This window comes from Taurulus bubalis (genome assembly GCF_910589615.1).
Source record: "Taurulus bubalis genome assembly, chromosome: 2".
Classification (NCBI taxonomy): Eukaryota; Metazoa; Chordata; class Actinopteri; order Perciformes; family Cottidae; genus Taurulus; species Taurulus bubalis.
This window is the reverse complement of record NC_136590.1, coordinates 45,264,160-45,288,291: the sequence shown is the minus strand read 5'-3', so window position 1 is coordinate 45,288,291 and position 24,132 is coordinate 45,264,160. Positions and strand designations below refer to the sequence as shown.

Genomic DNA, 24,132 nt, shown 5'->3' with positions numbered 1-24,132 from the left:
CGAGCTTGTCTGTGGGGGAGGGGTGGAAGCAGTGGCTGGCCGTGGATTTTCTACCTGTGCTTTCGGTCGATCAGCTGTTTAACAGCTGGGTGCATATAGAAGCCTATAACATGTATAGGTTACATTTCATTTCTGTAAATCTCAAAAGCTTTGGTCATGTTCATTTTCAATTGTTTAGAAGAGAAATATGATGAATTCAAACACGTTTCTTTACTTTTTAAACACTGTTTTAAGCCTTTATAACATATAATAATGACAAATACTTGCCAGATTTTGAAAGTGACATTTCTCCTTTTGCCAAAAGGACATTTTTTTTTTTACATATTTATTGATAAATAAGACCAAAAGGACCAGGCGAACATTACAGATCTAAAAAGGGTTAATCCATAGAGGGGGGAGGGGCTTAGATTTCCATTGCACATTATTTGTTTCCAATTTTTTTTGCCCTTTTTTATTTTTGTATTACATTAAATGTACTTTAACACTGTCCTCTCACTGTCCAGCCACCACAGCCCATTGATTTTGCAGTTAATATTAACATTTACAGTTAATATTTGACCGACTAGTTGTATTCCTCCACCAACCAATCATGCTTCATCATTTTATCCTGTTGGGACATTTGAGAGAACATTGTTTATGGCCAAAAAGAAAAAGCATTTTGTGAGATCATGGTGACCCTTTAACCTCCAAAGATCTAATAATGTCGTGCTTGAGTCCAGGTGGGTTTTCATGCAAAATTTAAGTAAATTCCCTTCCAGGTGTTCCTGAGATATCGCCCTCACCTGATGAAACACAGACCTCTTTGTAGTAAAAGATGCAAATACAGTGAAGACGATATGAGGGACTCGTGTTACCGGTTCTCTGTGGAGCAGAAGAAGGACACCCAGGGGTTGAGGCTCCGCCTCTCAGAGGACGGAGGCAGGTACATGGCCTCCGACAGACAGGTGAGCAGCAGCTTCAGCAGCTCCGCCCTGAACGAACAGGAACACAGGACGTCACCGGGGGAAGTTACTAGATATCACACACAGCAGGGGGCGACTCCTCTGGTTGTATAGAAGTCTATACTTCATGTGTTAAAGCTGCATTCTCTCTCCTGACCACCAGGGGGAGACTCCTCTGGTTGTATAGAAGTCTATGCTTCATGTGTTAAAGCTGCATTCTCTCAATGACCACCAGGGGGCAACTCCTCTGGTTGTATAGAAGTCTATCCTTTGTGTGTTAAAGCTGCATTCTCTCTTCTGACCACCAGTGGGCGACTCCTATGGTTGTATAGAAGTATATGCTTCATGTGTTAAAGCTGCATTCTCTCTCCTGACCACCAGTGGGCAACTCCTATGGTTGTATAGAAGTCTATACTTCATGTGTTAAAGCTGCATTCTCTCTCCTGACCACCAGGGGGAGACTCCTCTGGTTGTATAGAAGTCTATGCTTCATGTGTTAAAGCTGCATTCTCTCAATGACCACCAGGGGGCAACTCCTCTGGTTGTATAGAAGTCTATCCTTTGTGTGTTAAAGCTGCATTCTCTCTCCTGACCACCAGTGGGCAATTCCTCTGGTTGTATAGAAGTCTATATAAATGACTCTACTTCTCTTGATGTATTCCCTCAGTAAACATTGTAAACATGAGTTTATGTCTCAATCTCTAGTTTCAAGTCTTCTTCAATACAGCATGATGTTCATTTAGTAAATGATGGTCATTTAGAGTCAAACAGACCATAAAGCCAGGTGACCAGGGGACACTTTAGGGGCGGGGCTACAAGGTGATTGACAGGTCGACACCAGAGTCCGTTCTCCACCTTCCAGTCTCACCTGTTGAGGTCGTGGACGTAGTTGAGAGGAGGCGACTGAGCGAAGCCGACCCCGGCCTCCCAGATGTACTCGCAGCTGTCGATGGATCGAATGTCCTCGGTCGAGTCCTGAGAAAGACATGTTGTCATGGCGCCGTCTTTTCAGACTTCTTACTCAGCAGGCGGAGACTCGTTGATTTATTTATTACTATTGGCCCGATGCTGGACGTCTAACGGAGGCCGTGTTCACACCTACTTCCTCCATGTGATTCAACAAGTGCTCTAAGCTGACAGTATCAGCTCCAACACCTCGGCACCGATAACCAGGGCGTCATGAATAGACGTTAACCATGAATAGACTTCTTCATGAGTGAACTGACAGATGAGGGCAGCGAGCCAACAAACCCAGGAGGCATTCACCTCACAACCCATTGGGTTTCTGTTGGGACCCACTGGGAGGTCTGGACACCCCTGAACCCGCTGGGAAAACGTTGGATGTCGACCATTATTTAAACCACTCAAGGTTGTGGACGGATTATTGAACCTGTTGGGCTTAGAAGTTACCCGAACATTTCATGTTGGGAAGTCCCAAATAGACACGAAGAGACGTTGAATGACCAAAACTACACACACGACAACCAAAACGAGTCAGAATACAACAACAAAGAGACGCAAAAACATCTCAAAAGATGGAAAATGACCAAAGAAAACACTTATTACAACCAAACAGAGACAACGAAACATTCAAAAACAGAGAGAGACACAAAACAACCTAGAAAAGACACATTTTAACACAAAGATCTCTGGAACCACAACGTTGATTAACTTCATTTAAATTGCTGAAATACAGTAAAGGCTTGTGGGAAGAGTTCTATCGGCTCAGAAAAAATGCAACCTTGCCGCAACGTTTCACTAGATTGTTCATAAGTACACTTTACAAAGTGGGACTTCATAACCCTACGAGCTTGAAGGAGTCTAATAAAGCATTATGCATTGTTTTCATACTCCCTTCGATGTTTTCGATTGCGCCGGCTTCCGTGATCGGGAGAGGTTCTGAACAGTTGGGTACCCAGCATACACCAATCCAATCCATGTTTTGCATAAAGGTTATAATTTTTCCATTGTTAAACCGAACGACACGACTTCCTAACATGCCAGTGCTTTGTTTTCTTGTCATTTTTCTTGGAGATTCCGATTCTGCAAAGAGATGACCTACATTATCTTTACAAAGAGGGGTCTTACAACTCTGTAGGCCTTGAAGTATGCATCTAGAAAAACTCGGCGGCCACTGAAGGAGGCATTTTTGGGGAATCTTGCCTAAATCAATGCTCAGATCATGCTAGATGTTCATAGTTATGATCAAAATATGGTATAAAAGTGCTGTCCAGGGGCCCATCGTCTCCTATCTGTCCACGCTGAGGGAGCTTTCCTCTGGTGACTCATGTGAACTGACCCTTCACTGACCCTGGGAAGTGAAGGATCAAATCTCAGATGTTTCCATGTTCTTGCATGCTTCAGAGGCCACTGGCCATTTTCCAGCTGAGGAGGGAGGAGTGAGGAGTAAGGAAGGAGGAGGAGTGGTCTGATCCCTTGATGGGTTCCAGGACCCGCCCTCGTCTCCGTCACCTCCCATGCAGCTCTGGATGTTTGCTCAACGCCACCGAGATGCGTCCACCCTGTCGTCATCAGCCCAGTTAACAAACATGGCCGCTCCTCCTCCCTCCCTCCCACGTGGAGTAACTCATTAACTGCAGCTACCGCCTGAGAAGCTCGTGTGAAGGAGATAACAGGCGCTAAGTGGCACCAGCCGCCTGAGGGAATAAACAGCAGGGACTTCTATGTTATTGACTCTGTTGCTTAAGGGCTCAAACTAAGTAAACACACAGCTGGAGAGTTTTTCTTCTTCTATGGACCGGCTCAAAACGTGTGTTTTGGTTAGCCTAGCTTAGCATAAAGACTGGAGGCCGGTGGGAACAGCTAGCCTCGTATCATTTACAGATTATAGGAGGTGATGTGGGAGTTTTTCACAGCTTTTGGAAAACATATAAAGTGACGTTTACTCACCGGGCTGCTCTTCTTGTGGCTCTGAGCCGTGAAGTCTGGACAGAAGAGCAGGTCGGCGATGGCGAGCAGCAAGGACTCAGCCAGCGGCCGAGCTTCGTCTTCATCGGCGTCTTCGTCCAAACGCTGGAGGAAAAACATTTAGGACACAAGTTCAAATCCAAAGGCAGGAGGGCACCGACAAATGAATGCCACTTTAACCACTTTTGAGTAGATTTAAAAGGTGGCTTTAGATGCTTTTTAATACACAGGATAACCGTTGTGCTAAACTAAACTAAGCTAAGCTAACTGGCTGCAGCTACATATGTACAGACGTTAAGATAGTTTCGATCAGCTCACTCACACCTGTTAGTGCAGATTAAAAGATGGCTTTAGATGCGTTTTAGTCAACAGGCTAACCTCCGCTTCCAGTCTTTGTGCTAAGCTAAGCTAACTAGCTGCAGCTAGGGTGCATCGGCCATAAAGAGAAGTTTAGCACGGACTGAATTAACTACAAACAACACACGAGTCTGTTCCATCTGCTGCAGCTCTCCAGTCCACTTTCATTACGGGACATTCAATCCCTCCTTAATTCAACCGCTGGCCAGGAGGAGGAGGAGGAGGAGGAGGAGGAGGAGGAGGAGGAGGAGGAGGAGGAGCAGGTGGGGGGAGGGGTACAATATGGGCAGTGTTTGGACCGTGGGCCCCAATGCCGACCAGGTAACCAGAGAGGGAGGAAGAGGTGGGGAGGTTTTGGACAGTGACCTCGCTCTCATTTTACAGCTTCTGCTCTGAGAATCTCTTCTCACTGCTGGAGGATTATCAGCTGATCTCAAAAGGGCCTTAAAGGTCCTCTGGAGAGGCAGATTAAACCCTGTAACTCGTCTGCAGGCGTCTGCTGTCATTCATCTCATACTAAAACAAACCAAAGATGCATAAACGGCTTCTTCACATTGAGATTTCTGCCAATTCATATATTTAAAAGGTGACCAGCGGACTACGTCTACATGTTACTCAGACACACTGATGGAGGTCGAGGACGACCGAGTTTGACCTTGAGATCGTCTGAGTTTGACCTTGAGATCGTCTGAGTTTGACCTTGAGATCGTCTGAGTTTGACCTTGAGATCGTCTGAGTTTGACCTTGAGATCGTCTGAGTTTGTTTCCTCGCACTCGACAACATCCTGTCATTCGTGGCTGAAATAATTCAAGCCGTTCGCGACGTCACCTTGAGACACTCTGTGAAGGTCAACTTGCTGCGTTCACAAAGACACACAAACCCAAAATGAACGGATCCCGAAATAACCATCCTAAATATCTCAACTCATATGTCAGACATTCGTGGTCCCCAGAGGATGAATTCCTCCTGGCTGCTCCTCTGGCGCCACCAGCATGTCGAATTTGTCTGATACCTTTGGTTTCTGACCAATAACCCCCATCATCCTCAGCTTTGAGACGTTAGCATGTTAGCATATTAGCAGGGTCACTGAGTAAAAATGTGTCGTCGTTTCTGTGATTTTGTTTTTAAATCTTTCCTTTGTTTTGCCTAAAGACACGTCGGTGATGTCACCATTTTCTTTTCACATTAAACTGAAAATAGCTCTTTAAAAAAAAAGTCTTCCTGTTAGAGTTCAAACAGTAATTTAGTTAATGAGACTGGAGAAGGAAGAGACACAGACACACACACACACACACACACACACACACACACACACACACACACACACACACACACACACACATACACAACTATTGCTTCCTCAAAGCATTCCTTTCTTATTATTAATCTTCAATGTGGAATAAGTAACGGCCGTGATCGGCGTGCGTCTCTGGCGTCTCCGGCCCTGAGACTGATCTGGGGTCAGAGGTCGTACCCCGGACCGGCCGGCCCCCGGCACCGTGGACCAGAAGAAGCCTCTCCAGTCGGCGTCCTCGAAGATGTAGGGCAGGATGCGCGTGAGCAGCCGGGTGCAGTTCAGGACCGTCTGCCGCTCCTTCTCAGACGGGCAGCCGGAGTCGGCGCCCTGAACCAGGCGCTCCACGGCCTGAAGGGAGGAGCAGACTGTGAGTGGTGCGTTCAGGCTCATCACGTTAATGTCCCGCACCACCGACAGAAATACAAACTGGAATTTACATAGCAACAAAGGTCTTTACATGGAAACAAACAAACAAATAAATAATCAGTTATAAATACGCGTAAAGACATTTGAATCTTCGGTCTTATTTTAAACAAACGCCTGCTTTCCTCAAATGACCTTTGACCTTTCCAACCATTACGAGGAGCAACGTTCAAAGTGTGGGAACAACAAACAGCAGCATTCCTTCTGCCCTCTGGCCGTCTCCAGGACGCGCTACCTTGTAGCAGAGGGTTGCCAGGTTGGACGGAGGCCATGCGTTACCTTGTAGCAGAGGGTTGCCAGGTTGGACGGAGGCCATGCGTTACCTTGTAGCAGAGGGTTGCCAGGATGGACGGAGGCCATGCGTTACCTTGTAGCAGAGGGTTGCCAGGTTGGACGGAGACTCCTCCCTCACGGCGCGGATCTCGGCCGCCGGCACCAGAGCGAAGACGTCCTGCACGGTGGTGGAGGCGTCGGCCCAGAACTGATCCCAGAAGGCATCGTCTGAGGCTTCTACGGGCTGCAGAGGGGACACAGTACGGCTGTGTAAATATATATATATATATATATATATATATATATATATATATATATATATATATATATATATATATATATATATATATATATATATCCAGAGCAGAGCAGATGTTTTTCTGCACCCATTATCATTATATGGATGCATTACTACCACAAAGAGACACAAAACAACCACAAAGAGACACAAAACAACTACAGCGGCAGAGCGGCACAGACACCAAACAACAAAGACACAAAACAACCACAAAACCATCACAAAGAAAAAACAAAACAACCACAAAGAGACACAAAACAACCACAAAGAAAAAACAAAACAACCACAAAGAGACACAAAACTACCACAAAGAAAAAACAAAACAACCACAAAGAGACACAAAACAACCACAAAGAGACACAAAACAACCACAAAGAAAAAACAAAACAACCACAAAGAGACACAAAACCACCACAAAGAGACACAAAACCACCACAAAGAAAAAACAAAACAACCACAAAGAGACACAAAACAACCACAAAGAGACACAAAACAACCACAAAGAGACACAAAACCACCACAAAGAGACACCAAACAACTAAAAAGAGACACAAAACCACCACAAAGAAAAAACAAAACAACCACAAAGAGACACCAAACAACCACAAAGAGACACAAAACCCCCACAAAGAGACACAAAACAACCACAAAGAGACACAAAACCACCACAAAGAGACACCAAACAACTAAAAAGAGACACAAAACAACCACAAAGAGACACAAAACAACCACAAAGAGACACAAAACAACTACAGAGAAACACAAAACAACTACAAAGAGACGCAAAACAACTACAAAGAGACACAAAACAACCACAAAGAGACACAAAACAACCACAAAGAGACACAAAACAACTACAAGGAGACAAAAAACAACCACAAAGAAAAAACAAAACAACCACAAAGAGACACAAAACTACCACAAAGAAAAAACAAAACAACCACAAAGAGACACAAAACAACCACAAAGAGACACAAAACAACCACAAAGAAAAAACAAAACAACCACAAAGAGACACAAAACCACCACAAAGAGACACAAAACCACCACAAAGAAAAAACAAAACAACCACAAAGAGACACCAAACAACCACAAAGAGACACAAAACAACCACAAAGAGACACAAAACCCCCACAAAGAGACACAAAACCCCCACAAAGAGACACAAAACCACCACAAAGAGACACAAAACCACCACAAAGAAAAAACAAAACAACCACAAAGAGACACCAAACAACCACAAAGAGACACAAAACAACCACAAAGAGACACAAAACCACCACAAAGAAAAAACAAAACAACCACAAAGAGACACCAAACAACCACAAAGAGACACAAAACAACTAAAAAGAGACACAAGACAACTACAAAGAGACACAAAACATCAACAAAGAGACACAAAACAACCACAAAGAGACACAAAACAACCACAAAGAGACACAAGACAACTACAAAGAGACACAAAACCACCACAAAGAAAAAACAAAACAACCACAAAGAGACACCAAACAACCACAAAGACACACAAAACAACCACAAAGAGACACAAAACAACCACAAAGAGACACAAAACAACCACAAAGAGACACAAAACCACCACAAAGAGACACCAAACAACTAAAAAGAGACACAAAACAACCACAAAGAGACACAAAACAACTAAAAAGAGACACAAGACAACTAAAAAGAGACACAAGACAACTACAAAGAGACACAAAACATCAACAAAGAGACACAAAACAACCACAAAGAGACACAAAACAACCACAAAGAGACACAAGACAACTACAAAGAGACACAAAACATCAACAAAGAGACACAAAACAACCACAAAGAGACACAAAACAACCACAAAGACACCACACAGATAAACAAAGTCTCATAGTATTACTCACAGTATTACTCACAGTACCGTCTCATAGTATTACTCACAGTATTACTCACAGTACCGTCTCATAGTATTACTCACAGTATTACTCACAGTATTACTCACAGTATTACTCACAGTATTACTCACAGTACCGTCTCATAGTATTACCTCAATGCATTACTCCCTAACTTCTGTGATGAGGTCATGACCCTCTTACATCGACTCAGGAACTGTGTTTATGTTTCTTTGTACTTCTGCTGAACTACATTTAAGAGGGAACACATGTACATGTACATAACAGCAGTAGTTAATGTTTACTCTTCCAATCAGATATTAAAATCTGCTCATAGTTAAGGACACTAAAAACTACCTTCAGGCCGCAGCTACAGTGATACTTTTCATTCCCAATTAATCTGCCAGTTATTTTTCTCGATTAATTTATTAATTGTCATCTTAAAAAGTCAGTAAATAGTGGAAAATGCCCAAAGCGACATATCTAAATGTCTTGTTTTGTCTCAAAAATAAAAGATATTCATGTTTACCAGCACATAACATGAATAAATGATCATAATCAGAGTATTGAGGCAGGCTGCAGTGGCTTCATGGTTCGTTCCACCTTAAATGCACCTGCCAGGTAAACACACTGCAGCCTGCAGGGAAATAGTGACATGTTTTAATTCATGGGTCACATGTTCAGGATGTTTTTATGAATTAAACATGAATATGAAGGACTCAGATCATCCACACTGAGTGTTTCCAGCCTCTTAAACAGCACAAATATCGAGAGATATAAGAGACATAATTGTATATTGGGTGGAAACATTCATTTATAATTCCACTGCGCGGCTTCCTCTCCACTCGGAGTCACATTTGGAGCAGTTCAGGCCACCATCTGGCGCTGCAACTTTATCTGAATCTCAATTTAAACCCGCACACGCTCGCCGCGCGTGCGCGTGCGTGTTCCCCAGAGTTCCCTGAGCACCGACCTGCGTCTTGGTGGTGAGCTGGATCACCGCCTTCCTGAAGTGCAGCTTGGTGTCTGCGTTCCCCATTCCGTCCCGGAGCCGCGGCGCGTCGCAGTGAAGGAGGATAATCTCCTCATCCAGACAGCCGCTCCGGCTCCTGCTGCGTTCATGCGCCGCTCGGAAACTCAAGCCTCAGGAGAGTGCGCGTCAGAAGGTGTGTTTTTGTTTTGTTTTTTTAAGCGTGTAAATTAATTACTTCTCATTTTAAGGAACAAACAATACAATGCTGTTTTGGGCAGCCCAAAGTTATGTTGTGACGATTTTTTTTGCTGTAAATGATCATAAAATATATCAATATGCATTGTATACACTTCAAATATATATATATATATATATATATATATATATATATATATATATATATATATATATATATATATATATATAAAACGAAACAAATAATAATAATAATATTATTATATTATAAAAATACACACTGAAACAATAGAGTTTTTTTTACAGAATCAAATAAATAATAATAATAATAATAATAATAATAATAATAAGAAGAAGAAGAACAAGAACAATAATAATACATATCTATTATCAATACAATATCAATAAGTAAAATATCATAGTATAAATATCAATACACTGTTATTTATGTAGCATAAATGCGTTAAGTGTAAAAAACAAAGTTATAAATAGATTGAGTAAAGACAATTAAATCAAATAAACACCTTCCACAAATGAAGACAAAAACGCAGTAAAATAAACAAAATAGCTCAAAGAATATTGGAAATTGAAAAGTCAAAATCAAAAAACAATCATGTTTTCTTTTCAACATGGTGAATACATGATAACTGATTTTGCAATAATTTACCAATATAACAATGTTTTACAATGAACTAAACCTGTCTTTGTTATGTTTCTATGTCTGCTTAAGAAAACTGAATAATTCCGACGGCCCATGAACGTAGCATGAATCAAGCAGGATCCCTGCCTCTACTTCCGGGATCCTAACGTACATATTTGCTTTTATTCACATTGTTCATTGGACAGCAGAGACTCAGAGTACCTGTGTGACGACAATGATTCAGATGCAGGTAGAGGACTGAAGCACGCTCATCATCATCATCATCATCATCATCATCATCATGTTACATCATGTTATCAGAGAGGAAGCTAATGGTAGTTTATTATTTATTATGATTACACATTTTGTGTCTCTTAGTAGTTTTGTGTCTTTTTATAGTAGTTGTGTGTCTCTTTGTAGTTGTTTTATGTATTTTTGTAGAAGTTTAGTATCTCTTGGAAGAAGTTTTTATACCACTTTCTAGTAGTTTTGTATCTCTTTTTAGTTGTTTTATGCCTCTTTGTAATAGTTGTATGTCTCTTTGAAGTTGTTTTGTGTCTCTTTGTAGTAGTTTTGTGTAACTTTGAAGTAGTTTTGTGTCTCTTTGTAGTAGTTTTGTGTAACTTTGAAGTAGTTTTGTGTCTCTTTGTAGTTATATTATGTAACTTTGAAGTAGTTTTGTATCTCTTTGTAATAGTTTTGTGTAACTTTGAAGTAGTTTTGTATCTCTTTGTAGTAGTTTTGTGTAACTTTGAAGTAGTTTTGTGTCTCTTTGAAGTTGTTTTATGTCTCTTTGTAGTAGTTTTGTGGAACTTTTAAGTAGTTTTTTGTCTCTTTGTAGTAGTTTAGTGTCTCTTTGTAGAAGTTTTGATAACACTTTATAGTAGTTTTGTGTCTCTTTTTAGTTTTGTTATGTCTCTTTGTAGTAGTTTTATGTAATTTTGTAGTAGTTGTGTGTCTCTTTAAACTACAGAAGAATGTTCTTCATGATCAACAGTAAAATCACTCATTATGCAGAATAAACTCTTTTAGAGAGCTATAATATAATAAACAGCATGCTATTGGATCTTTATTACTCATTAACATGTAAGTAGCATTTTAACACTGCAGCAGGTTGAGATTTAACAAAACAAAGCATCATATTTAATAACTCATCACATGTTTTATATGTAACATCTTAATGTGCAAAGTAACTACACTCTTATAATTAAATATGCTAACTAGAGCCCTGGAGGGTCTTCAGCTCGTCCCCATAGGAGAACCCACTTTGGTTCCTGGTAGAACCTTTCATCCAGGTTCCCTTTCAGAGGGTTCTACCTAGAACAAAGCATCAAGAGTTTTACCCAGAACCACATGTGAAAGTTTCACCCAAAGGTTCCACAGAGAACCCTCATGGTGGAACGCTTTCACCCAAAATCTTCTCTGGAGGTTCTATGGAGAACATTTCCACCTTCTACGGGTGCAACAAAGATCCAGCAGGAAGCAGTGGTTCTACGTAGAACTCACCATGGGTTCCTCATGAGGTTCATAGGATGCCCTACCAAGGCTCTCTGGTTCCTCATGCCGTCCAGTAAACAGATTGGGGGTTGACTCCTCAGCACAAAGAACATGTAACTTCTCCTTTGATGACGAGAACCGGGGGAGACCACGAGTCAGCATTTTTCCTTGTTTCACCGTAACCATGTTGTATAAGAAAGGCTGTGACTTTTGTTTTGTTGAATCTCGTGTCACAGACTGCTCTGAGTAGCCGCTGCATACTTTTCCTTCTAGCAAGAAATAAACGGACAAAGACAACTTCGATTCAGAGACTTCATTCCTCCTTGACAGATTGACAGAGAACATCTTCCATCACAGGTTCTACAGGTTACACTGGCCAAGCAGAGATTATATGAGAGTAAAGTTATAGGCCAGGACATTAAGTCTAAGAGATATTCACACAACATGGCCTTTCTCCAACAGAACCCGTATTTCTCAGAGTGTAGAAAATATGGCAGACGAGATGTTAAGATGTGAGTGGATGTTCTAGTCACATGTTCTAGTCACATGTTCTAGTCACCAAAACAAAATATTGTAATCAACAGAGAGGAAAAACTCAGCCGAACGCGTTGATGTACTCTTTATGTTTGTGGAGTTTAAAATGTGACCATGAGAGTCTTAAGAATGTGGAGCTGAGACACAGAAAGATGATTCAAATGTTTTATTGAAGCAAAAGAAGCATCATCACATTGAAACAACACAACATTACCAATAAAACACCTATAATCAGGATTATGGATCTAAAAACTACCTTAGAGGTTTCTTCATTATCAAAAGTATAAGCACTCATTATGCAGAATAAACTCTTTTAGAGAGCTATACTACAACAAACAGCATGTTATTGGATCATTATTACTCACTAACATGTTGATAGAAAAATTTACTCAACACCTTAAGTGAAAATCATTAATCAGGACATTTAATCTTTGCAAAGAGAAACAGTTACAGAAGTACACAACATGAGATGTCAAATGCGTATCCTGAACTGCCTCCCGACAGTGAGAAGACTACCTTCTTAAATACATAAGTTATCAATAGACAGAGGGCCCCATGACGCCGCCATGGCTCCATCATGACGCCCTTCTTGTCTCTTGATAAAGTGTCTGGTCAGGGCCGAAGTCACGAAGCTGAAAACTATACTGTTCTTCAACAAGAGACTTACTGATACCTCAGTCTGTTGTCCCTATCAGATGACAATGCCAGAGATGCGTAAGCATTAAAACTGTGTGAGAGTTCAATCAGAAGTCACTGGCTTTATTACTAATACGGCTGACTAATGTACCTTGCTAATGATCTGAAGGTAACATAAAAACATTACTAATCAAGCGTAAATAAGTTTTTCTTCTAACACATGTAAATAGCACAACCCACATTTCTGGCTCTTTTTTTGTACATCTGTGCTTTTATAAATCCTTGAAGAAGCAAATGGTTCTGGGTAGAACCTCAGGCCTCCAGGAAGAGCCTGTTTGGAACCCTTATTTGGGTTCCAAACAGGCTCTTCCTGTGTAGAAACTATAGCTGACAGAATAAAAGTAAAAAGTAAAAGTCTAAAGGACTATGACATGGAAACAGGGTACTTCACTTGGGTACTTTGGTACTTTCTACCATTGATTGAGAGGAAGAGGAGGAAGACAAGGAGGAAGAGGAGGAGAAAGGAAGCCTCTGACCAGAGTGGATTGAAAGAACATTACAGCTCATCTCTTCCCTTCTTCCCGGTCTTCTTCTCTTCCTTGTGGAAGACTTTTCCATCCGACTGCTTCTTCCAGCTCAGCTTGACGTCGTCGTTCAGCCCCTGGTCTTCAGCTTCAGTTTGAGCTGAGACACAAAGACATTGACTTCCCTGAATGTGGCTGACAGAGAAGAAGTCTTCACTAAGCTGTTGTTCCTCTACATCCTGCATCCTGTCTCACACTGCCCTCATGTGGAAGCTCTGCTGCAGAACAACTCTGGTTTCCACTAGAGCAGCTTTGTTGTTTGTAGACATTGTGTGTCTCTTTGTAGTTGTTGTGTGTCTCTTTGTAGTTGTTTTGTGTCTCCTTGTAGTTGTTTTGTGTCTCCTTGTAGTTGTTTTGTGTCTCTTTGTAGTTGTTTTGTGTCTCTTTGTAGTTGTTTTGTGTCTCTTTGTAGTTGTTTTGTGTCTCCTTGTAGTTGTTTTGTGTCTCTTTGTAGTTGTTTTGTGTCTCTTTGAAGTTGTTTTGTGTCTCCTTGTAGTTGTTTTGTGTCTCCTTGTAGTTGTTTTGTGTCTCCTTGTAGTTGTTTTGTGTCTCCTTGTAGTTGTTTTGTGTCTCCTTGTAGTTGTTTTGTGTCTCTTTGTAGTTGTTTTGTGTCTCTTTGAAGTTGTTGGTTGTTTCTTTGTGGTTGTTTTATGTCAAGATGTTTCAACATCACGTTCCAGAGAATTTGTGACTTTCCGTCAGAGACACTCCAGCAGGACTAAAACCATTTCTTCTTCATGTGGTCTTTATTGGTACATCATTACTCAACTGGTGTTGTGGTGGTGTCACAGGGTGTGGACGCCAACACACACAGAAAAATAATGATTCTTATCTGTTTCTTTAAAAGACGGTGTGGTTCCACGAAGACCCATCACCCACTAAAGAATCATTTTATCTATTGGATGGTTCTACATGGGGTTCTTTGGGATATTAAAGAGGTCATGTTTGAGTTATTAAATGGTGGGATGTTATACATTTGCAAAATGAGATCGAAATAGGTTCTTTAGAGATAAGTTTGTCGAATAACCAGAAAAGGTGCCTCAGAGAACCTTTTTTTGAGGCACCTGTTCTGGTTCTTTGCGTTTAAGAAAATATCTTTCTCTGTGTGCTGCAGGTTCATCAACACAGTCATAAACCGCAACATTGATTCATTATTATGGATCCACATTCGTTTCAAAGCAGAATCCTTTTTAGGAAATTCTCCAGAAAAACAGCTGCTCAGCCTTCGTCATTCCCACCATCCTGATGCGTTTCCTTGGAATCATTGCTGTGGATTAAAAGTGTTTCCTCATCCAAGAAGCAGCAGATATTTCTTCACACCAAAAACAAAGCGGTGCTCCTCGACCAATCAGGACGCTTCCTCCTCCCTGTACTCTGCAGACAAAACCGAGTCTCCCCCGAGGAGCTTTCCACACGGCTCTCTGCAGGCACGCGCATGCTGGGTGCATTTCCATCTGTGCAGAAATAACATGAGAACCATGAAGGCTTTTGTCTTCGTGAGCATGCTGGCAGCGCTGGCCGCCTCTGAAGCAGTAAGGACATGTTTTATCTCACTTGTGCTGAAATGTTGCCTTTAATTTTATGAGATTCATGGGATTTATTTTATACTTCTTTAGGGTTTATTGAGAACAAAAAGACGACAGGCGTTCTCTGGGTTGTCTATCTCCCGCTCTTCTCCCTCCTCGTCCTCCTCGTCCTCTTCGTCCTCCTTTGAGAGTTCAGGTGAGAAGCTCAACATTCCTCAAAGCTCAAAGCATGAACATCGGGCCGCATTGAAGTGTGTGTTGTCTGCGGCGCAGCAGGGATCTGTCTGAACGGAGGCAGCTCCGTCCCGGCCCTGACGACTGGAGAGCACATGTTCTGCTTGTGTGCCGACGGGTTCGAGGGCGCTCACTGTGAAGCAGGTGAGGAGCCCAGCCAACTGAACCACATTGCATTCGTCTGTTTCCTTTACTGAAACGCCTCCCGCTGCCCCTGCAGGGAAGAGGCCTGAATGCTACGAGGGAGTGGGGCTCTACTACAGAGGCACGGAGGCCGAGTCAGAGAGCGGGCGGACGTGTGAGGAGTGGGATTCCAACACCAGGGAGAACTTCATGTCTTCCGATGTCCATTCAGGGAGGCACAACTACTGCAGGTAGGCCGCCGTCAGACATAGCCCGGATTTATTTGTTTTTTACATCAATGGATTTGATTTAACGGCTGCAGCTCAGGTGATCCGATCCTCGCCCATTTTGCACTTTTGAGCCAAATGACGAACTCATAACCCTCCAGTCATGGACCCCTCGACACATACCTGCAATAAGCCCCTCCCACTATTCGACTTTATGGCTGTTAGTTATTTTCGTCTCTTTATAGTTGTTTTGTGTCTTTTTGTAGTTCATTTTTGTCTCTTTGTAGTTGCTTTGTGTCTCTTTGTAGTTCATTTGTAGTTCATGACTGTCTCTTTGTAGTTCATTGTTGTCTCTTTGTAGTTGTTTTGTGTCTCTTTGTTGTTGATTTGTGTCTCTTTGTAGTTGTTTTGTGTCTCTTTGTAGTTCATTAGTGTCTCTTTGTAGTTGCTTTGTGTTTCTTTGTAGTTCATTTGTGTTTCTTTGTAGTTGTTTTGTATCTGTTTGCATTTGTTAAATGTCTCTTTGTTGTTTTTGGTCTTTTGCATTCATCTTGGGTCTCTTTGTAGTTTCTATTCATCTCTCTGTATAGACTTGTGTCTTTTTGCAGCTGTTTTGGATCTCTTTGTAGTTATTTTGGTATATTTTGTTATTGTCTGTGGTTGTTTTCCCCTTGTTTGTCGTCAATTTGTGTCTCTTTGTGAATGTTTAGCCCCAAATATGGAAACTATTAGTTTTAGAACCACAGTTCTGGCGTGCAGCACAAAAAGAGAAACAATGAATATCTTTAATGTCACATGTTGTTTAGTTTGATGGACATAATGTGTTTTCCAGAAATCTTTTCTACAAACGGCGTCCCTGGTGTCGCGTGTGGATAAACCAGCAGCTGGTTTGGGAGTATTGTCGTATTCCACGTTGTGTTTTTGAGTCGCGTGAGTTCATTTTCTCTCTTTCCAGTCTTCCAAATTAAATCGGACCCAAATCACATGTTTGATCATCTGTGTTTAACACTCTCTAACCTTGTAGTTCCAGCCTCACCTTCACCTTCACCCTCACCTACTCCTACTGAGCCACAGCCAGGTGACTTCCTGTCTCACTCACATTTTCAAGCTTTGCTTTCCTCCCCTCCGATTGCTTTGAACTGAGTTCCTCTCTCCAGCTGCAGAGTCGACATGCGGCCAGCGCTCCAGGAGGAAGCAGATGAAGATCGTGGGCGGAACAGTTGCCACCGTGGAATCGCACCCGTGGGTCGCTGCCATATTCTGGCGCAGCAAATCCAAGGAGAAGGTTTTCCGCTGCGGGGGCAGCCTGATCTCGGCCTGCTGGGTGCTCACAGCTGCCCACTGCTTCCCCGACGGGTGAGAAGTGAGGTCACTTCCTGTAACCGAGGCAGGTGCCGAGAAACGAAAGCTCGTTGACTGGACTTTTTCCCGTAAATCTGCGTTTCAGCTCCCACACCAAACGGCACCGCTTCTCCGTCATCCTGGGAAAGAATGTGATGAACGAGACGGACCCGACTGTGGAGCAAACGTTCAAGGTCGAGGAAATCATCCTCCATGACGGGTTTGACAACAGTGAGGGGAATTACAACAACGACATCGGTACGCACATAGATGGAGAACTTACCCACTGGGCTCAGGGCCCAAAGAGTCAAGGGCCCCAAAGGGTCAGGGGCCCCGCTGGCCTTCACCTACAATGTTACTCAAAGCGACGTTTACATGGATGAGACCCAAAATGACCACAAAGAGAAACAAAGCAAAAAGACACTCAAAACAACTACACAAAGACTAAAAACATCTACAAAGAGATACATAACAACTACAAAGAGACATCAAAACAACTACAAAGACACACAAAACAACTACAAAAAGATACAAAACAACTAAAAGAAGATACAAACCAACTACAAAGACACACAAAACAACTACAAAGACACTCAAAACCACTACAAAGAGACACAAAACAACTACAAAGAGATACAAAACAACTACAAAGAGACATCAAAACAACTACAAAGACACACAAAACAACTACAAAAAGATACAAAACAACTACAAGAAGATACAAACCAACTACAAAGAGATACAAAACAACTACAAAGAGATACAAAACAACTACAAAGAGACACACCACAAAAAAAGGAGCAAAAATAATAGAAAACAAATCAAAACAATTACAGAGTGACACAAAACAACAACAAAAAGAGCCTAAACAACATGAAGTGTGTCTTTCTCCTGTTAGAGAGACGATGGAGAGTCTGTGTTCATGCTTCGACGTTAACGACGTATAATAATAATAATAATAATAATAATAATAATAATAATTATCAAAGCAGTAACTGGTGAGTGTCCTGCAGCGCTGCTGAAGCTGAGGGCCAAGCGAGGCTCGTGTTCGGAGGAGAGCGGCTCGGTGAGGCCCGTCTGCCTGCCGCCGCCGCTGCAGCGCCTCCAGGACGGAGTCGCCTGTGAGATCGCCGGATACGGGAAAGAGAAGCACGGTGAGCCTCCTGCTGTGATGACATCACAGGAACGCTGCTGTGATGTCATCACAGGAACGCTGCTGTGATGTCATCACAGGAACATGTCACATAAACAGCAGAAACCTCCCTGAATGTCATTAGTTTCTGTTCGTTATCTCGTGTATTTTTTGTTCGGTTCTCTAACGGCGTTCTGGTTCTCCGCAGGTCTGTGGTACAAGTCCCGGTTCCTCCGGGAGGCCCGGGTGAACCTCATCGCCGACGCCGTGTGTCGGCAGCAGGACTACTACGCAGACAAGATCAGCGACAACATGATCTGCGCCGGTCTTCCCGACTGGAGCCGGGACGCCTGCGAGGTATTCACGACAAGTCCGAACCCGATCCGGTGCTCCGAGGATCAGCTGGCTGATCTCCATTAATGCTCTCTCTCCCTCCCTCTCTCTCCCTCCCTCCCTCTCCCTCCCTCCCTCTCTCTCCCTCCCTCTCTCTCCCTTCCTCCCTCTCCCTCCCTCTCTCTCCCTCCCTCTCTCTCCCTTCCTCCCACAGGGAGACTCAGGAGGGCCTCTGGTGTGCGAGGCCGGCAGCAGGCTCTTCCTGTTCGGAGTCATCAGTTGGGGCGACGGCTGCGCCATGGAGAACCGGCCCGGCGTCTACACCCGAGTGACCAACTACAACGCGTGGATCGGGGAGAAGACGGCGCTGCCGGCCATCGCTGCCGGCGCCATGTTTCCTCAGAAGTGAAGAAGACGTGAACTTCTACCGCTGCTGCTTTCTTCTTCAGTGCTTGGGGGATGTGATATTGTATATACTTCTGAAACAATCCCATGAAAAGACCAAAACAGGTAACGTGTGATTCTGAAGCCTGATATACGGCCGTCACCATCTTGGCTCTTTTGCAACCAGTGATCAGGAAGTGACCATATTAGGACTGAGGACCTGTCAATCATCCTGTAGCCCCGCCCCTAATGCATCCCCTGCTTCATGGTCTGTTTGACTCTAAATAGTAGAGAGCTAGAGATTGAGACATAAACTCATGTGTACAATGTTCACTGAGGGAATAGAGTCATTTATATAGACTTCTATACAACCAGAGGAGTCGCCCCCTGGTGGTCAGTAGAGAGAATGCAGCTTCAACACATGAAGCATAGACTTCTATACAACCAGAGGAGTCGCCCCCTGGTGGTCAGGAGAGAGAATGCAGCTTTAACACATGAAGCATAGACTTCTATACAACCAGAGGAGTCACCCCCTGGTGGTCAGTAGAGAGAATTCAGCTTTAACACATGAAGTGTAGACTTCTATACAACCAGAGGAGTCACCCCCTGGTGGTCAGGAGAGAGAATGCAGCTTTAACACATGAAGCATAGACTTCTATACAACCAGAGGAGTCACCCCCTGGTGGTCAGTAGAGAGAATGCAGCTTTAACACATGAAGCATAGACTTCTATACAACCAGAGGAGTCACCCCCTGGTGGTCAGGAGAGAGAATGCAGCTTTAACACATGAAGCATAGACTTCTATACAACCAGAGGAGTCACCCCCTGGTGGTCAGTAGAGAGAATGCAGCTTTAACACATGAAGCATAGACTTCTATACAACCAGAGGAGTCACCCCCTGGTGGTCAGGAGAGAGAATGTAGAGTTATTTTCTATAGACTTCTATACAACTTCTTTTTTGGGGGGCAAAATACAAATAATAAGCTACAAACTAAAGGACAAAGACGTCATACCTTTCTGGTAAAACAACTAAGACTGTATTAGACCCGGTGGTGCTTCGGGCTAAATGCTAGCGTCAGTATGCTAATATATTTTTTGGTCTTTTCATAGGATTGGTTGAAAATCCTCAGCGTTATTTTGCTACAAATCAGGTTTAATATGCTTATAAACCACCTGACTACAAAGCTGTCATCAACGATGTAAAATGGTAGTTATAACACTGTTATATCTTTTCTATCCTTTGTATTTTAAAAAGAAATGTAATGTCAATACAATGTAGTTTTGGGTAACTTTCTATCTTCTATATTGTAATACATTCTTTAAAGATATAGGATATATTTGTATATTTATTTGATAAATGTTTGCAGGTTTTCTTCAGAAAACTTTTGTTCATATTTTCGCCTTTTTTCCTACATCTTGAGGTCATTTATTAGTGAGCCAGAAAGTTAGATCAATATGATTAATCATATTGTTTTCTGTCATGCTCTGAATATCTTTTTTTCATGTTATACTAATAAGCTATAATGGGCTCATATTGTTTTGTTAACCACTGTCTCGTTTATTTTTGCATAATGTTGTACTTTTATATCTTGTAATCGTTGTTTTACACTGCATTTTAAGACCGCATTGGAAATAACAGTTTAACACTTGAAAGAGTCAAAATGTACAAATATCTGTCCTGAAATAAATACAAAGAACTGTAAATATAAATCAAGAAGCTGTTCTGAAATTAAAATGACTTTTCTTGATATTTCAGCTGTATTTAATGTCTCCGGTTTTCCTCACAATGCTTCATTTCAGTATTTTTAAAGCCGGAATTGTTGCTTTTATGACGCTGGAAAAAAGAAAAAGAATAGTAAGAACAATGGAAAAAGCACAAACAGTTTTAATGGAAAACATGTCTGTAGTCTTTAATTTCTTAATCTTTTCACTAGTAGGATCCTTAAAGTTACCATGAGGAACTTCTCATTAATAAGCTAACATCAGGTATATACAGTATATCTACTAGATTAATTCTGAAGCCTCTTTATGGCCCAAAACATCAGCTCATAAGTTCCTGTTTTAGTTCTTTTTTAGTCTGTTTTATTTTGAAGTTCCCTGCCTCTTGTGTCCTGTGTTTACTTGACTTCCGGTCTGGTTGTCTAGTTTCTTGAGTATTTCTCGTCCTGTGTTCTGTCTCTTTGTCTGTTGCTTTGTCTTCATTTCTGTTTTTCAGTTCCTCTCCTGTTCTTTCGGACTAAAGCTTCTCCTTTAAATCGTAGCATCCTTTCTGCAGCCTCCTCTCTTTTTGGCTCCGCCCCTTTCTGTCCTGCAGAATACATACTAAACGTTTTGTCAGCTAAATGTGCTTAAAAGTATCAAACGTTAAATTAATAATTATGCATAAGGGCTCTTTTCACAGTAATAGTATTCTGTTTGATCACTTACAGATTCATGTAATATTTGTATATTTTACAAACTATTTTACAACTTTCTTTACTCGTTTTGCAAACTTCATGTTTACTATTATAATTGCCATCATGGAAAAATAAACCTTTAATAAAAAAAATATTTAATATTGAATATGGAGCCAATTTTACTCATACTAGGAGGTTATTTAATCTATTTATTTTTTGCCGAAAAATAATTAAAATTCTAAAAATACATCTAGTGGAGTAGAAGTATAAAGAAGCAGAATTTGGGAATACTCAAGCAAAGTACAAGTATGTCCACATCGTACTTTAGTACTTTAATAACTAATAACTCCACCACTGATTTCTACATCAAAACAATATTATTTCTAAAATGCTTCAAGGTTTGAAAAGCAAATGCAATGTTTAATTTTGGAAAATGAGTCGAGGTGAAAACTTTTATTTGCGCTTATTAATTCTAAAATCCATATTTTCTGTTTGTTTTCGCCTCATATATTTGAGCCTTGTGCGAACAAATTAAACAAAGACGATGTGTCGAGTTCAGAGTGACGTCAGCTGCATTTTAATTCAAGTCCCTTTATGTCCAAGAAGTAAAAATAAAAACGTGTCGTGTTTCTATTTGACCACAAGATGGCGCTGTTGTAGTAGAAGTTAAACACGTGAGTGAGTGAGTTCCTCCCGGTTGTTGATTGCTTTTGGGTGTTTCCAGACAGAATAATGTTCTCTGTCTGGAAACAGTTCATTTAATTGATTTCACATTCTAATGAATAAATACTGTCCATTTCATTTGATACATTTCTGCTACATTTCTCATGAACACATATTTACTTTTTCCACACAATCTATAAAAGACATCTGTGGCAAATAAGTTGCATGTGCTGGTGCATTTCAATGTATTTTTCTTCACATTTCAAACATTGCTTGCGTGGATCTGATTGATCAGATAGTGAATAGTTGCCTTTGTGCAGAAAGTTGAACGCGGCTCAGAGCTGTGGCCACGGATCAGGGAGCGGCGACGACCTTGAGTGGTTCTGCCAGCCGGGCGAGTGGAAGAGGAGAGAGCGAGAGCCGAGGCTCCGGGTGGAGAACTAAGGTCCCAACAAATCCTGCATGTAGTGATGGCTTCAAACCCAGCAGGACGGCTGTGCAAAGGATTGTGGGTCGGCGTGCTGAGCATGAGTCAAAGTATGAAAACAACTATAATAAAAGTATCTGCTGCGTGTATTGGAGAGATGCTTCTGCAGAAGTGAGCCTCTTGCATCTCTAAACTATTGTTTTAATGAACTGTTTGGAAGGGAAAACATCTCTGTGCTCGGAAACATGAATTCTTAAAGGGCCAGCGTGTTGCATTTCTCTTAAAATTAAATATAATATTCATAATGCATGTCTTCATTAGTGTATAATCACCTGAGCCGTAGCTTAGCATGAGCCCTTCACATGTATATCAGGAGCAGGAGGCGGAGTCTCTGTGGTACTTTTGCTGTATTTGTGTTTTCCGTCTCTTTGAGGTTATTGTGTGTCTTTTTGAGGATGTTGTGTGTCTCTTTAAGGATGTTGTGTGTCTTTTTGAGGATGTTGTGTGTCTCTTTGAGGATGTTGTGTGTCTCTTTGAGGCTGTTTTTTTGTCTCTTTAGGGTTGTTCTGTGTCTCTTTGTGTTCATTTTGTGACTCTTTGTATTTGTTTTCTGTCTCTTTGTGTTTGTTTTCTGTCTCTTTGTGTTTGTTTTCTGTCTCTTTGTGTTTATTTTCTGTCTCTTTGTGTTTATTTTCTGTCTCTTTGTGTTCATTTTCCGTCTCTTTGTGTTTATTTTCCGTCTCTTTGTGTTTGTTTTCTGTCTCTTTGTGTTTGTTTTCTGTCTCTTTGTGTTTGTTTTCCGTCTCTTTGTGTTTATTTTCTGTCTCTTTGTGTTTATTTTCCGTCTCTTTGTGTTTGTTTTCTGTCTCTTTGTGTTTGTTTTCCGTCTCTTTGTGTTTGTTTTCTGTCTCTTTGTGTTTGTTTTCTGTCTCTTTGTGTTGTTTTCCGTCTCTTTGGGACATTCTGCAGCTTCCTGGTCATTTCCTTCCTGTATTTCTGTGTGTATTTGTGGTTTTGTTGTGTGACTTTGGCATCCTTTTAGATATTTGTGGTCATTTTGTGTTTGTATTTTTGTGTGCACCTCTTCATGTTTTGCAGATCTTCATAGTTGTTTAGCTTCTTGAATGATTTATTAATGTGTTTATCGTCTCTTTCTGCTCGTTTCGCGTCTCTTCCTTGGAGCACATCTTGGTGGTTTCTGCGTGTTCGTCCCACCCCAGGATTAACCCTCCATGTGAACGTGTCCACCAGACTGTGTGCTGCTTCCTTCGATGGACAGATTCTATGCATGGCCTCGTTCAGCTCGTGCTGGAACACGTTGCCCCAGCAACGAGGCGTTGTTTCAGGTTCCTGCTCATTAATCACGTCAAACAACACAAACAGTCAGAAGCTGAAATGCATTGCCAACTGTCAGAATGTGCTTTTCCTGGTGATCCAGTTGGTCTGGATGAGCCATGGGGTGTGTCTGCCTCTTTATTATCAGACTCTCAGGTGTTCCACGAGGCTCACCTGTCCGCCCAGGAGACACAGACATATACCAAAAATATACTTAAATCTTCAATAGTATATTTACAATATACTGTCAAAGAAGTGTACTTTTTTTTTTTGTGATACATTTTTTTATTGATTTTCTAGATATGCATATAAAGAAGAAGTTGTGTACAATACATGAATATAAAAGATACACATGCATATAATCATACAAATAAAAATAACAATACATAGGAGTATACCCGCAAATACACATACATATGTATATACGCAGATACACACCCTCATACATGTACACATACACACACACACGCACACACACAACTACACACATATACATACATATACACACATACATGAAGTGCACTTTCTGCAAATATATAAAAAGTATACAA

At 41.6% G+C, this 24,132-nt stretch overlaps 2 protein-coding genes across 2 annotated transcripts in view; one reads left to right on the top strand and one right to left on the bottom strand.

The window, feature by feature from the left end:
* hid1b (HID1 domain containing b) overlaps positions 1-9,440 on the bottom strand; it is a gene marked incomplete at its 5' end in the record, with an annotated part of 19,641 nt that extends 10,201 nt beyond the window's left edge. The window contains 6 exons of the mRNA XM_079214101.1: positions 855-971; positions 1,810-1,916; positions 3,852-3,974; positions 5,702-5,872; positions 6,315-6,464; positions 9,375-9,440. Of these exons, the coding sequence (XP_079070227.1) occupies positions 855-971; positions 1,810-1,916; positions 3,852-3,974; positions 5,702-5,872; positions 6,315-6,464; positions 9,375-9,440 (734 nt within the window). The remainder of the gene's footprint in view (positions 1-854; positions 972-1,809; positions 1,917-3,851; positions 3,975-5,701; positions 5,873-6,314; positions 6,465-9,374) is intronic.
* Positions 9,441-14,938: 5,498 nt separating this feature from the next.
* On the top strand, positions 14,939-19,254 carry plaub (plasminogen activator, urokinase b; the record flags this gene model as incomplete). The annotated part of the gene is made up of 11 exons (XM_079237950.1): positions 14,939-14,992; positions 15,077-15,182; positions 15,260-15,364; positions 15,441-15,594; positions 16,403-16,500; positions 16,595-16,648; positions 16,728-16,926; positions 17,018-17,169; positions 17,925-18,065; positions 18,252-18,400; positions 18,591-19,254. 11 exons carry the CDS (start codon positions 14,939-14,941, stop codon positions 18,783-18,785), a joined length of 1,407 nt encoding a protein of 468 aa, XP_079094076.1. The 3' UTR covers positions 18,786-19,254.
* Positions 19,255-24,132: the final 4,878 nt, after the last annotated feature.